This window comes from Dendrobates tinctorius, unplaced genomic scaffold (genome assembly GCF_039654945.1).
Source record: "Dendrobates tinctorius isolate UK_male_01 unplaced genomic scaffold, ASM3965494v1 ptg000117l, whole genome shotgun sequence".
NCBI classification, from domain to species: Eukaryota; Metazoa; Chordata; class Amphibia; order Anura; family Dendrobatidae; genus Dendrobates; species Dendrobates tinctorius.
This window is the reverse complement of record NW_027361785.1, coordinates 2230001-2243153: the sequence shown is the minus strand read 5'-3', so window position 1 is coordinate 2243153 and position 13153 is coordinate 2230001. Positions and strand designations below refer to the sequence as shown.

The 13153-nt window shown below is 43.7% G+C and overlaps 1 protein-coding gene across 3 annotated transcripts in view; it reads left to right on the top strand.

Moving 5' to 3' along the window:
- UXS1 (UDP-glucuronate decarboxylase 1) overlaps positions 1 to 13153 on the top strand; it is a 102828-nt gene that overhangs the window by 10648 nt on the left and 79027 nt on the right. For all 3 annotated transcript variants that reach the window (XM_073590480.1, XM_073590482.1, XM_073590481.1), the window contains exon 2: positions 2956 to 2983. In XM_073590480.1, the coding sequence (XP_073446581.1) occupies positions 2956 to 2983 (28 nt within the window). The remainder of the gene's footprint in view (positions 1 to 2955; positions 2984 to 13153) is intronic.

Here is a 13153-nt window from a genome sequence, read left to right as displayed (position 1 = left end):
CCCAGCAGCTCCGTTGCTGCAATGTGGTTGACTCAGGAAAGATGGCTGCCAGGGGCAGCGCATGCTCAGATTCAAATCTCGTCAACGAGATCTTGTCCTGAGATCTCGGGACGAGATCTCGTTGCCGAGATCTGAATCTGAGCATGGGCCACCCCCGACTGCCATCTTTCCAGAGGCCTCCTCGTTGCAGTGACAGAGCTGCGGTGGCTTTCGGGCTTTGACGAAATGCTGACGGAGCCCCCCATGCAGCACAGAAAGCCGCTGCAACTGCCCCATAGAACACAGCCACCCCACCAACCTGGGATGGGATTTTCCGAAGGCCAAAGCACCAGCTTGGACCTCCTTCCCTGGTATAGCTCATACTCGCTGGCGATGAAATCGGACGCGTGCAATCCGATTAAAAAGAAAAAAAAAAAAAAAAAAAGCGGATTGCATTTGGACCAATGTTGTTCAATGGGTGACATCTCACTTGTGTTTTTTTTTTTTTTTTTTTTTCCCTCAGCTGAAATCGAACTGAGAAAAAAAGATTGCAGCATGCTGCAATTTGCTGCGATTTTTCGGCTGAAAAACACCAATCCAGGTAAATGGTTGCGAGAAAAAAATCGGACAGCACTTGAACTATGCGAGTGCTGTCTGATTTATACGCACCAGTGTCCTTTGAAAAGCCGGCCATTCATGTGCGGCTACTGTATAATCACACTGACGGCTCAGAAAAGAATAGATATATACACATAGAATATATACATATATTAACAAAGAGTCCAGATATGTAAATTAGGGCACTTCAACCATATAATACAACTAGTCCCCTATAACCATATGAGGGGAACAAGAAGAGATCCCACAATGACAATAGAATTTAAAAATGTATATATTTTGTTGAAAAAACATCTAAAAACAGTGTAGACAAAAGCAAAGATAGCCATGACAGGGGACACCGAGCTAAAATGAATAGGCTATAACATCATATAAATGTAATCATATGCAGCATAATACATCCCATGTAAAAGGCAAAACAGGAATCCTACTTAGAATAATCCCCTAGCAAGGTAGCTAAATGGACAAGCTAAAACAATGATAGATCCCTGGGGTGTACTGCATAAATTATGCGTACCTGCATATGTAAACAAAGCCCTAGTAGTGCTAACAAGTCTAACAATGAATAGGCCCCATGGCTATGTAAAGCCTCCGAATCCATTAATAAATATCAATGGAACAAATAGAAAATGCATGGTAGGAGCCTGATAAATATCTTCCTGTGGCACTGTCTCCAGGTGTCCACTCACCCCGACGCGTGTTTCGCTACCAGCTTCTTCCGGGGGTGTCTAATATGTATTTATATTAGATAGAAGAAAAGCCGGTAATTCATATGCGGATGCATATTTGAAGATTCTTTTGTTTTAAAACTGTGTACGGTTTTTTACAATGCTATTTTAACATGAGTTTTTACATGGAGAGAACTGCTCTATGTAAAACCTCGTGTTGAAATCGCATTGAATACGGAGTGCATACGGATGTCATACGCATGTCATACGGAAAAATCGCATGACGCTCGCCCAAATTTTTGATCCTGAAATCGGACTGTTTTTAATTGCAAATGGATGAGCTGCTAAGCTGAATTCGGACTGTAAGACGGACCATTGTTTCACACATTATTTTTTTTTTTCCTATTTTCCTTCTGAAAATTTGGGGTGCGTCTTATGGTTATTCAATGTTTTGTTTTTTTTTTTTTGTTTTTTTTGTTTTTTTCCGATCACTAAGGATGAAGAGGTTTCCTGGTGTGCTGTGTTCAGCGAACAGTCACTCCATTTTTCATGCCTGTTGGTAGCTGGGCAGCCTGAGGTCAATCGCCTTTGCCTTTCTCCCCTGTATGCTGTTTCTGCTGGAGGGGGACCAAACACCCCCACACCCTGGGGCAATGCTGGATGGTGAGGGGCTACGGTCCCGTGTCTCCTCAGCCTTACGTCCGTCTTCTCCTCCTTCCCCGCTGTTATGCGAACCACTGGACTCGGGGGTGCGCAACCTCACTTTGGAGTGCTTGTCGTTGTTGTGGAAATAAGGACTGGTGAATCAGGCGAGTCGATCTTCCTCAGCTAACCTCTCTCAATCCTTTACCGTGGCTCATTCGGGAACAAAAAAGTGGAAATACGACCCTAGGGATATTGGGAGTGACTATGAATTTAGAATGGGGTATGATAAAAGCTCCAGTACTAATGTGTAGGTGTCCTAATATTCTTGGCTATATAATATAAATGTGTTGGCCCTGGTTTCTATTTCCTATTTATATAGTAAGGACTCAGGAGGTGTTAATGTACCTTGGCATCTATTTCTGAACCTGCCAGTTAATTGATCTGCTAAAACCTTTTAAACTATTGCCCACCTGTTCATAGCCAAAACTTGAAATATGAGATATTATGCGATGAGAGATCTTCATATCATATTTGTCTGAGCTACCTCTATACTTAAAGGGGTATTCGCATCTCCAAGATCTAATCAATCCAGAAATGTAAGTAAGATTAGCATATGTCTCCAACTATAAATGTAGTATAGTTCTCCTGTTGCTTTGCCCGTGTGATCCTGAAGACAGCATTAATAAAATCTCTGGAGTGGTGCTTTTAAAACCATTCCCATTTGCATGCTAGATTATGATTTCTGATGAGACTGAAAAGGGCGATGTGACTTCTCTGTTCTTGGAAGTGTCTTCAACTGAAATTATTTTTATCATAACCCTGAAACTTATCTGACAACGGACGGATATGCAGTTGACCTTGTGCATGCTGAATATATACTCGTATATTTTTTCTATTTAAACTTGTTAAGAATTTTAAAAAGTGGCAAAAGCTTATAACGTCAGCTGTGATATTGTAACAGTGGATACTGATGTGTGCGTTTGACAAAAACTATTATAAATACACAATCTGTTATACATTTTATTTTTTTTTTTCTCGTTTTCAGCCGTTTGGGGAAACTTTGTCAACATGAGGTAAGGTTATTTTAATTTTCTGCATTGTAAATCGATGTAAAAACTACAGAATATAACTGACAGGACCTGTGAACACGTTGCGATTTGTCAATTTTTTTTTTTTCTGCACAGATTTGTCACACAACCTGAAGGGTTTCCTGATGCTAGCAAAGTGAATAAGAATAATGGAGTCTCATGCATACGTTGCTTATTTTTGATTTTCAGATTTCAATCCTACTGAGTGGGGGAAAAATCTGCACCAAAAAGTGCTTATTTATTCGAACGTACATGACTGCACCACTGAGAGAAGTGATCTGCCCAACGGAAAACCTACAGATACAAAAGGGCGGCACCTCTCCCATGCATCAGTTTGGTTTCCTGTTCCTGGAGGACAGGGTTCCTACAGATATCCTACAGATCATCAGGATCCCAGGCTGGCGAGTCAACCCAGGTGGGTCCGGGGAGGATTCCACGGCAGTGTGCGGTGCAGGTGGAGCGGTGTCCGGAGGATCTGTCTTCAGAAAAGCCATCGCCGGTAGGCAAGTATCCCCCTTCCACCCGGGGTTTGGTCGCTCTTTCCACCCCCCCCACCCCCTCCGGTGCTCCCGTCATCTCGGTCTTGGAGTCACGTGGGGCAGGCGCATCCCTGCAGCCTCACTGGGAGTTGTGGAAGTGATGCTGCGGGGCTTGAGGCGCTGAGCCAGAAGCCAGGTGCCCGACAGCTTTTTTCTTCATGGATACCGCCAAATGTGGCGGTGGGAGGGGGGGGGCGTGGGATGAAGGGGGCGTTGTGGATCCAGATATCCGGGGGAGGGGCCATAAAACGGTCCTGGGATGCTGCAGGAGTGCTTCTGATTCGTTGCCAGAATGGATATGTCAGAAGCCCCCATGGAGCAGCAGGAGGACCAGCAGGAGCGCTGACTGGAGCATGCTTCCCTAAGACCTCGTACAAAACCCCCAGCTGAAGGGCCGGACGAGTGGCCAATCCAGCCGCAAAAGTTCCTCCAGAATGAAGGATTCAGCAGCATCAGCTTGCCCCCCCCCACGTGATCTGGTACCTACTACGGCTGCGGATCGGGTAAGAGATCTTCATAAAAATACACCCGGTGATGCAGTCTTCCCCTTATATTTTTCTGTCTGCCAGGGGAAGAAGTGTTCTGGGAAATCGAAACACAGGGGATATGCCCTCTGCAGTTTTCCCCTGCCAGACGCTTACCCTAAAAAGTTGTCAGCCGTATATGCGACAAACGGTAGGGTTCTAAAGAGGGGGTGATGGCCTACGCTAAGGACTAACGCAGTACCTTACACTCCCCAACCCCCTCCCCTTCTACAGGTAGCGGAAGAAACCCCTGACTCTACATTCACAGGATCAGGAGTGTCGTCTACCGCCCGAGAAGTTAGTTCGTCTGCGTTATCAAGTCCTAAATGCCTCTAACAACCCCGCCATGTCCCTCAGGAAGGCCATGTCCCTGTTTGGCGCTCTCTCGTCCTCCATCCCTGCGGTCTGATGGGCACAGTTTCATACAAGAACGCTACAGGGCGATGTTATATGAAAATTCTTGGGGGTTGCCTGGAAAGCCAACTGACTTTATCCCAGATCACTGTAAAATCCCTGGAGTGGTGACTGGAAGAAAAAAAACTTATCCAGAGGAGTGCCCTGGGAGTATGATATTACCTGAGTAGTCACCACGGATGCAAGCCCTACTGGTTGGGGGGCTCATATAGGTAAAGTTATAGTCCAGGGCTTATGGGAGCATCAGGTAGAGATGTCTTCTAACCTGAAAGAATTTACGGCAGTAGAGCAGGCAGCTAAAAGGCTCCTACAGGGTCATCACATGCGAGTACTCTCCGACAATCATGTCACAGTGGCTTATATCAACCACCAGGGCGGGACACGTTCCAGACCTCTGATGGAAGTAACAGAACGCTTGTTCCAGCTGGCAGAACATTTCCTATCTTTAACAGCTCTGCATATAAAAGGGAAAGAAAATACCACGGTGGACTTCTTATGCCTCAATCTTCTAAGACAAGGAGAATGGTTTCTAAAAACTACCATTTTCAACCTGATTGTACGAAGGTGGGGTCAGCCGGACATAGATCTCTTCGCCACCAAAAAGAACAGGAAAGTGAGACCGTTCTGTTCGCTAAATCACAGAGAAATCCCTCTGGCAGTCGATGCTTTCCTAGTAAAATGGGACTTTGATCTATCCTACGCCTTCCCTCCCTTGTCTTTACTACCCCTGCTAGTAAGATAAATCAGGAAAGACAGAGCAAGGGTAATGCTGATAGCTCCAGTTTTGGCCCAGGAGGACATGGTTCTCATGCCTCAGAGCCATGTCTGTGTCCGATCCTTGGGTCCTGACGGATGTTCCAGATCTCCTATCCCAGGGCCCAGTCTCCCATCCTCAGGTGGCTGGCCTTCATCTGACGGCATGGATTTTGAACGGTCATTACAAAAGGATAAAGACTTCTCCAAACTTAATTTCTTTCCTGCTTTTAAGGAGGATATTTATTATGACCAGAATCTATGCCAGAGCCTTGAAGAAATTCTTACAGAACTCAGGAGTTGTAGCTGGAGAAGCAGTTCTGATAGCTCAGATCCTAGAGTTCCTGCAGAAGGATCTAGACATGGGTCTTTCCACCAGTACCCTTAAAGTGCAGGTTTCAGCTCTGGGGGCCTTTTTTAGCTGCGATGTCTCTGGTAATTATTGGGTTAGTAGGTTTATTAAGCCAGCGGGTTGGTCCAGGCCCATAGAGAGAGATAGGGTTATGCCGTAGGATTTAAACCTAGTTCTCATGGCAATGACGGAGGCCCCGTTTGAGCCCATCTCGTCAGCCTCTGTGAAAAATCTTTCCCTCAAAGTAGCCGCCTTGGTGGTGTTGACGTCAGCACGAAGAGTGAATGACATCCAGGAATTGTCTAGGCTTCCTCCATATACGCAATTCCAGGACGATAGAGTAATATTTAGGCCCGATCCAGCATACTTACCTAAAGTAGCTTCCAGTTTTCATAGGACGCAGGAAATAGTTCTTCCATCCTTCCTCCCTAATCCAGTCAACCAAAAGGAAATGAAACTCCACACCTTAGATGTTAAAAGATGTCTCTTAGAATACCTAGCAGTTACTGATTCCTGGAAAAAGGCAATGCCTTGTTTGTCTCCTTTCAAGGCACCAGGAAGGGACGTAGGGTGTCAAAGAGCACACTGGCTAGGTGGATTAGGGAGGCTATTTCGCTAGCATACACGTCGAAAGGCAGGCCGGCACCTGAGAAATTGAGAGCGCATTCCACCCATGGCAACCTCGTGGGCAGAGAGGTCGGAAGTCTCCATTGACCAAATATGTAAGGCCGCCACTTGGCCTTCTCCAAGCACGTGTTACAATCATTATAGGTTAGACTTGGGTGCTTCCTCAGTCATCTCCTTTGGTGTAGGGGTGCTGCGGGTTGTAGTCCCTCCCTAAATAGTTTATTACTCTCTGTAATTCTCTCGGTGGTGCCGTCATGGATGTTCGAATAAAATCTTAGTTACTTACCGTTAACAGTATTTTTTTTGAAGGCCATGACAGCACCCTTAGATTCCCTCCCCTTTTTTGTGCTTGGGTGTGCACTTTTTCCTCTTATATGATCCACATGTAATAGGCGGTAATAGTATCGTACGTATTTTTTTTTTTTTTTGCCATTAACCTTGGTGGTACTCTTGTGCTCTGTAATCCAATCCAACTGATGTGTGGGAGAGGTGCCGCCCTTCTGTATCTGTAGGTTTCCTGTTCCTGAAGGGCGGATCCCCTCTCTCGGTGGTGCTGTCATGGTCTTCGAAAAATACCATTAACAGTAAGTAACTAAGACTTTTATGCTACGTCTTTTCTGCCAAGAGATGCAGAAATGTCTACACAAAATACTTAACATGTGTACTTACCCTTAGGTTAGAACTCTAATCTTGATTTTGACAAAGGATTAGCTTGACTACAATAAGTATTTTAAAGAAGCCGCCGCCTCCCATCAAAGTTTTTATCCTCTTAATATACTGCAGTAATCATTATATAGAACTGTGTACTTACAATTGCTCATTTTGCCTTTCTGCCCAGCTAATTCTTTTCCAGTAGGTCAATGACCTCCCATGATTAAAATCTATATGTAGAAAGACAGGGAATAGTCGGTTCATTGTATATCAATTCTTCAGATGAAGATGGAATCCGCAGGGAGTCACCCGAGGCTCTGGGTGTGCAGAAGCAAACAATGTGAAAAAGGTTCTCCAGCATGGTCAGGAAATAAAACTGATTAAGGCTGTGTGCCCACACAGTGATTTTTAAGCGTTTTTGCTGTGATTTTCGGCGCAAAAACGTTTAAAAATCGTGTACAGAACGCCCCCCCCATTAATTCCTATGGCATTCTGCACATGCTGTGCTAATGCTGCGCTTTTTTCCGCGGCAGAATCGCATCGCGGAAAAAATCGCAGCATGCTCATTCTTTTGTGCGGAAACGCAAAGAATTGCCGCGATTCCGCACCCATAGGAATGCATGAGAATCGCTTACTTCCCGCATGTGGCTATGCCCACCATGCGGGAAGTTAAGCGTCTCATGTGCGGTTGGTACCCACGGTGTGGAGGAGAGGAGACTGTCCTCCAGGCCCTGGGTACCATACCACTGTAAAAAAAAAAAAGAATAAATAAAAAATCGGGGTATATTTACCTTCCGGCGTCCCGCGCTGCATTCCCGGCCTAGCGTTCCCAGTTATGCCTTCCCAGTCACGTAGTCTCGCGTGACTCTAGCGGTCTCGCGAGATTGCTATAGCAACGCGAGACTACGTCATCACAGGTCTCACAAGGCATTACTGGGAACGCTGAGGCCCGGGATGGCAGCGCGGGACGCCGGAAGGTAAATATACCCCGATTTTTTTTTTTTTTTTTTTTTATTTTTTTTTTTTTAGCACTTTAACATTCTATCTTTTACTATTGATGCCGCATAGGCAGCCTCAATAGTAAAAACCTGGTCACACTTGGCAAACACTGTTTGAGAAGTGTGACCAACCTGTCAATCACTTTCCAAGCGATGCTTCAAATCGCTTGGAAAGTGCTTGAATATCGCATGGGAAAATCGCGGTGAAATCGCGCGGAAAAAAACGCGATTTCTGGGAAGGAGTCCGGTTTTCTGTGTGCGTTTTAACACGCAACGTGGCACATAGCCTAAGACTGTCAAAACATGTTGGTCGCTAGCCATCCTGGGCTTCCAAGTGTATCCACTACATGTCTTTTAATGTTTCTATAATAAACGTGAAGTTTTATTTCCTGACCATGTTGGAGAACTTTTTTGACATCATTAAAATCTGACTCGTTGAACCCTGCTAAGTTCTATGTAAAAACAAGAGGTCAATTTTTCCTGTACGAGTCACTGTAAAAATCCCTGGGAGGGAGAGCAGCTGGGTCAGGCGGAATGATTTCTGCAGGGGCAAGATTTTTTTTCTTTATATAGAAACAGGAAGAATTACCTGGGTAGAAGGGCAAAATGAAGATTTTTAAGTAAACAGTGCTATGTAATATGATTGCAATATATTAAGAGGATACCAACCGTGACAACACAGGGTCACGCCAGTGTTATTGATTTTTTCCTTTTTTTTTTTGTATTATCGATTTGTGTAATGTTTGAACATTTAGCTTTTCTTCGTGACTTGTAAGCTGAGGCTGGTTTCACACTTGCGGTTTTTTGCGCTGTATTTAGCGCTAAAAAACGCATGCGCTTTTTTTTCCTATATTTTGCATGGGATGCGCTTATGTGCGCATACACATGCGTTTGTATGCGTTTTTACGCGCATGCGTTTTTTGTGGTGGGCGCACAAAATGCATCCTGTTGCATTTTTTGGGCGTCCGACTTGCCTCAAAAAAACGCATGCACACGCAATGCGTTTTTTTTTTTTTGTTTTTTTTTTACAGCAAGACACCCATTATAAGTCTATGGGTGTGCATTGGCATGCTCATGTATGCATTTTTTTGCGCATGCGTTTTTTGTTGACCATTGGTTAGACAATGGAAATTAGGGGTTTGGGTTAGAGTTAGGGTTTGTTAGGGGGGGGTTAGGGTTAGGGTTTGGGTTAGGGTTAGTATGGTTTGGTTAAGGGTTAGGGTTTAGGGTTAGTTAGGGTTTAGGGCTTGGGTTAGGGTTTGGTTAAGGGTCAGGGTTAGTATGGTTTGGTTAAGGGTTAGTATGGTTTGGTTAAGGGTTAGGGTATGGTTTGGTTTAGGGTTAGTAAAGTCATGGTTTGGGTTAGTGTGAGGGGCCAACTAATGTTGGGAAAAAAAAACGCAAACGCGGTAAAAACGCATAAACGCTGCGTTTTTTTCATGCATGCGCATAAAAATGCTTGAAAAAATGCAGCATTTGTATGCGTTTTTTCCATGCGTTTATTTTTTTTGCGGGAAAAACGCGCTGCAAAAAAAGCAAGTGTGAAAGTAGCCTTAGTGGTTTCATAATATTATTATTTTTTTTTTTTTTTTTTTTTCCCCCCTAAAAGTGGATACCAATATGAGTGTAATGCTCCATTGTTGATATTTACTCCTTGTTTTCAAAAGCTTTGGAAAGAGGACCTTTCAGCTCTCCTTATGTAAAGTGAATCTGCCCGCTAGGATTTAATCTTCCTCACCCCCTAGCTATTTATATGTGCATGTATCTCTTTCAAAGACTGGTCCAACAATCCAGTCCATTACTGAGATATCAACATTTGATTTGAAATGCAAATGGCTACCATAAATTTAAAGCCTCTGTCACTCCAGCTCTACTGTTCTTTCCCAGCACTGCCTCCTGCTTTTTGACTGCCTGTCTCCTTGCTATCTGACTTCAGGCAAAGGCGCTTTCAGTTCAAGCTGAAGTTGGCATCTCTGGGTGGAGACTAGAGTTGTAGTGATGGAGGCTTCAGATCTACAAATAACTTCAGTGTCATTTACATATCAAATCAAACTCATGATTTCTCATTAATAAAGGAATGGACTGGCCATGTAACTGTATTGCTATACTTGCCTTTGAAAGGGCTACATGCACATATAAATATTTTGGTGTATGTAATGCTGACAAATTCCCTTTAAAAGAGATTCACAAGGTCTACATCTCATTTAACCCAACCTAATGGTTTTTACATGGATACTTAGAAACAAATAAGTTCTTGGTATTATCTAATATAGATATTTCCTTTATAACCATCTATGCTTGAATACCTCACAAACCAACAGGTTTAGGATGGGTCCTGTTCTAGAAAGTGCAGTAATTTTAACCCTGCGTCAGGCGCAATCGGCCTCTCCAAGGCGACAGGGCATCCCACCCCTCCCAGTACCTTCCTATCTTTAGGTGTTGCTTGAAACCCCCCACTCAGTTTTTCTGCTGTAAAGAGAGCAGGTCTGGCCTCTCAAGCTCATTGCGCCTGAAGGTTTTGTACTTTGTTTTTTTTTTTTTTGTTTTTTTTTGTTTTTTTTTTTTTCATCAAAATTGTTAATTTTTCTTGTTTTATGAATAAGTAATGCAAAGTTTGTGGATATTTTGTAGAAATAAGTAGGGTTTTCTCAGACATGGCCTCTCAAGCTCTTCGGTTTGAACATGTAATAATAATCTCTGATATATGCTATGATCTGCCAATGTTTCTTCATCTGAATCAGAGTGAACTTGACTCCAGTAGCATCAAAGAGCCTTGCAATTGTGTTTTACCTAATTTTAATGTTTAGTAATAGTTATCTCCTGAAAGCAGGAGGCTATTTGACCGTGGTTGTGAAATTTGGGTACTTCTGTTTTATTACTGTTATGGTTATTAAATTACACTTTTTGCATCTGCTTTTGTATACTTTTTTAAATTCCTCCCTAAGAAGGTCACTAATTACTTTTAGAGCCCTGAAATTGAGAACTAGATATTATAAGCGATTTTCTAACTTGTGCCTGTCAGGTATGTTGTGCACAAACTCCTGACGCATGGTTAAAGGGAACCTGTCAGCAGGATTGTGCACAGTAACCTACAGACAGTGTCAGGTCATTGCTGTTATACTGATTAAAATTATATCTTGATGAAATCCGTCTTGTGGTTGTTTAATCTTCATTTTCAGTTTTGAGTTAATGATATGCACATGCTCCGGGGTGGGTCTGTAGGAGGTCTTTATTTGGTGCTCTGTTTAGGTATACACCGGTATGGCTTTTGACAGGTCGCTGTTCTCTCGGCGACCTGACCCCTAGTTTACATAGAAAATAAATTAGAGATATATATATATATATATATATATATCTATATCTATATCTATCTATCTCATGGGGGGGAAAAAAGCTGCTGCGATCAGGCGGTGGTGCCTGCGCTGCAGCCTGATCGCATATCTATTGCATAATTATTATTGATCTTATCCTTTATGTTCATAAAAAAAAAATTTGAAATGACCTCGCCATCTTGGAGGAGGAACCTTTTTTTTTTTTTTTTTTTTTCTTTCTCTAGCAAGATTGCACCTGCGCAGTAGCAGCTATCGGATCACTGATGGCTGCTACTGTGTGGGCAGAGTTTTCAAATGGATTTTTTAAACTTTTGAATATCAGGATAGCTTCAAACATATTGATTATATACTCAGTACACATGTGATTATGCTGCAGCATAGATGCCACACCTGCATGCATGCAGAAGGGTTTTTTTTTTTTGTGTGTGTGTGATATATATATGCTATGAACCCGTTCTACGCCCGGGTGGCAAGCATTTTAATTGGTATATGGTCTCCCATCCTGGTATGTGCTGCCACCCTCCTATCCTGGTACGCATGGCACCCTCATTCCTATCTTGGTATGCATGGTACCCTCACCCCTCAATCCTGGTATGAATGGCACCCCATTCTTCATCCTGGTTTGCATGGTCCCCTCACCCCCCAATCCTGGTATGCATGGCACTCCATCACCCAATCCTGGTATGCATGGTCCTCTCACCTCCCCTATCCTGGTAAGCATGGTCCTCTCACCTCCCCTATCCTGGTAAGCATGGTCCTCTCACCTCCCCTATCCTGGTAAGCATGGTCCTCTCACCTCCCCTATCCTGGTAAGCATGGTCCTCTCACCTCCCCTATCCTGGTAAGCATGGTCCTCTCACCTCCCCTATCCTGGTATGCATGGTCCTCTCACCTCCCATATCCTGGTATGCATGGTCCCCTCACTCCTATTAAAACTACACACATACAAAAAAAAAATAAAAATATTATACTCACCCTTCTTTTCTGTGCTCCAGCGCTGTCACGTTCTGCTGGAGGTCGGGGGAGGAGTCTGGCGCCGGAGTACGCGCATGCCCATAGCGCTGTCCGGAGCCATATTGCTGAAGACACACTGCAAGTGTGTCTTCAGTAAAATGGCGCCGGATCGCGCTATGCGCATGCGCGATTCCGGCCGCACTCCCGCCCCGGTCGAAGAGAAGCATCGCGGCAACGCTCCTCCCGATCAGGCAAGTATGTAAGTATGGCATCGGAGATGGCGGTATGCAGTGTGTATCGGTACCGCCATCTCTGGCGCCATACACGCTTCTCACCGCTGGCTACCTCATTCTGTCTGGAGCCAGACTGCGCCTCGCGCTTGCGCAGTCTATAAAGGCTTCGGACAGAGTGATGCTTACAGAGTTATAACAAAATAGTAAAAAAAAAATAGGCAGCACTCAAATTAAATGTGAAAAAAGTGGATACTTTACTGATCCTCAGATGGCAACGTTTCAACGGTGACCCGTCTTTGTCAAGCAATGTGCTCATAGTCAATACAGTACAGACTTAAATAGTAGTAACACGTGTATAAAATTCCAATGATTAATCCGTTTTACATATTCAAAATAGCCATTGTCATAGTAACGTTTACAAGTGCTCCATTAAACATATGTGCATAAGACCAAAGATCTAGAATACAAAGTGCAACAGTGCATATACAGTGCTTTAAAAACACTCAACTTGCCTATAAAAACTGATCATGACACAACCTATGAGGGTACTAAGGCTTATATAATTAAAAAAGTTAGTATACTTTACTTATATCTTTGTAGCTCTCTGTCAATGCTGGCTACTAGCTGTGGTCAGTGTGTTCATTACCGCCCAGCTCCAACAAGTGACTCATCACTGCATGGCCGATCATTGCAGGGTGCCTGAGCATGCTCACTAAACATACTATTCAGAACTGCCATTTTGCTTCAGGGCATTACAGCCCTTATGCTAAAATGCATA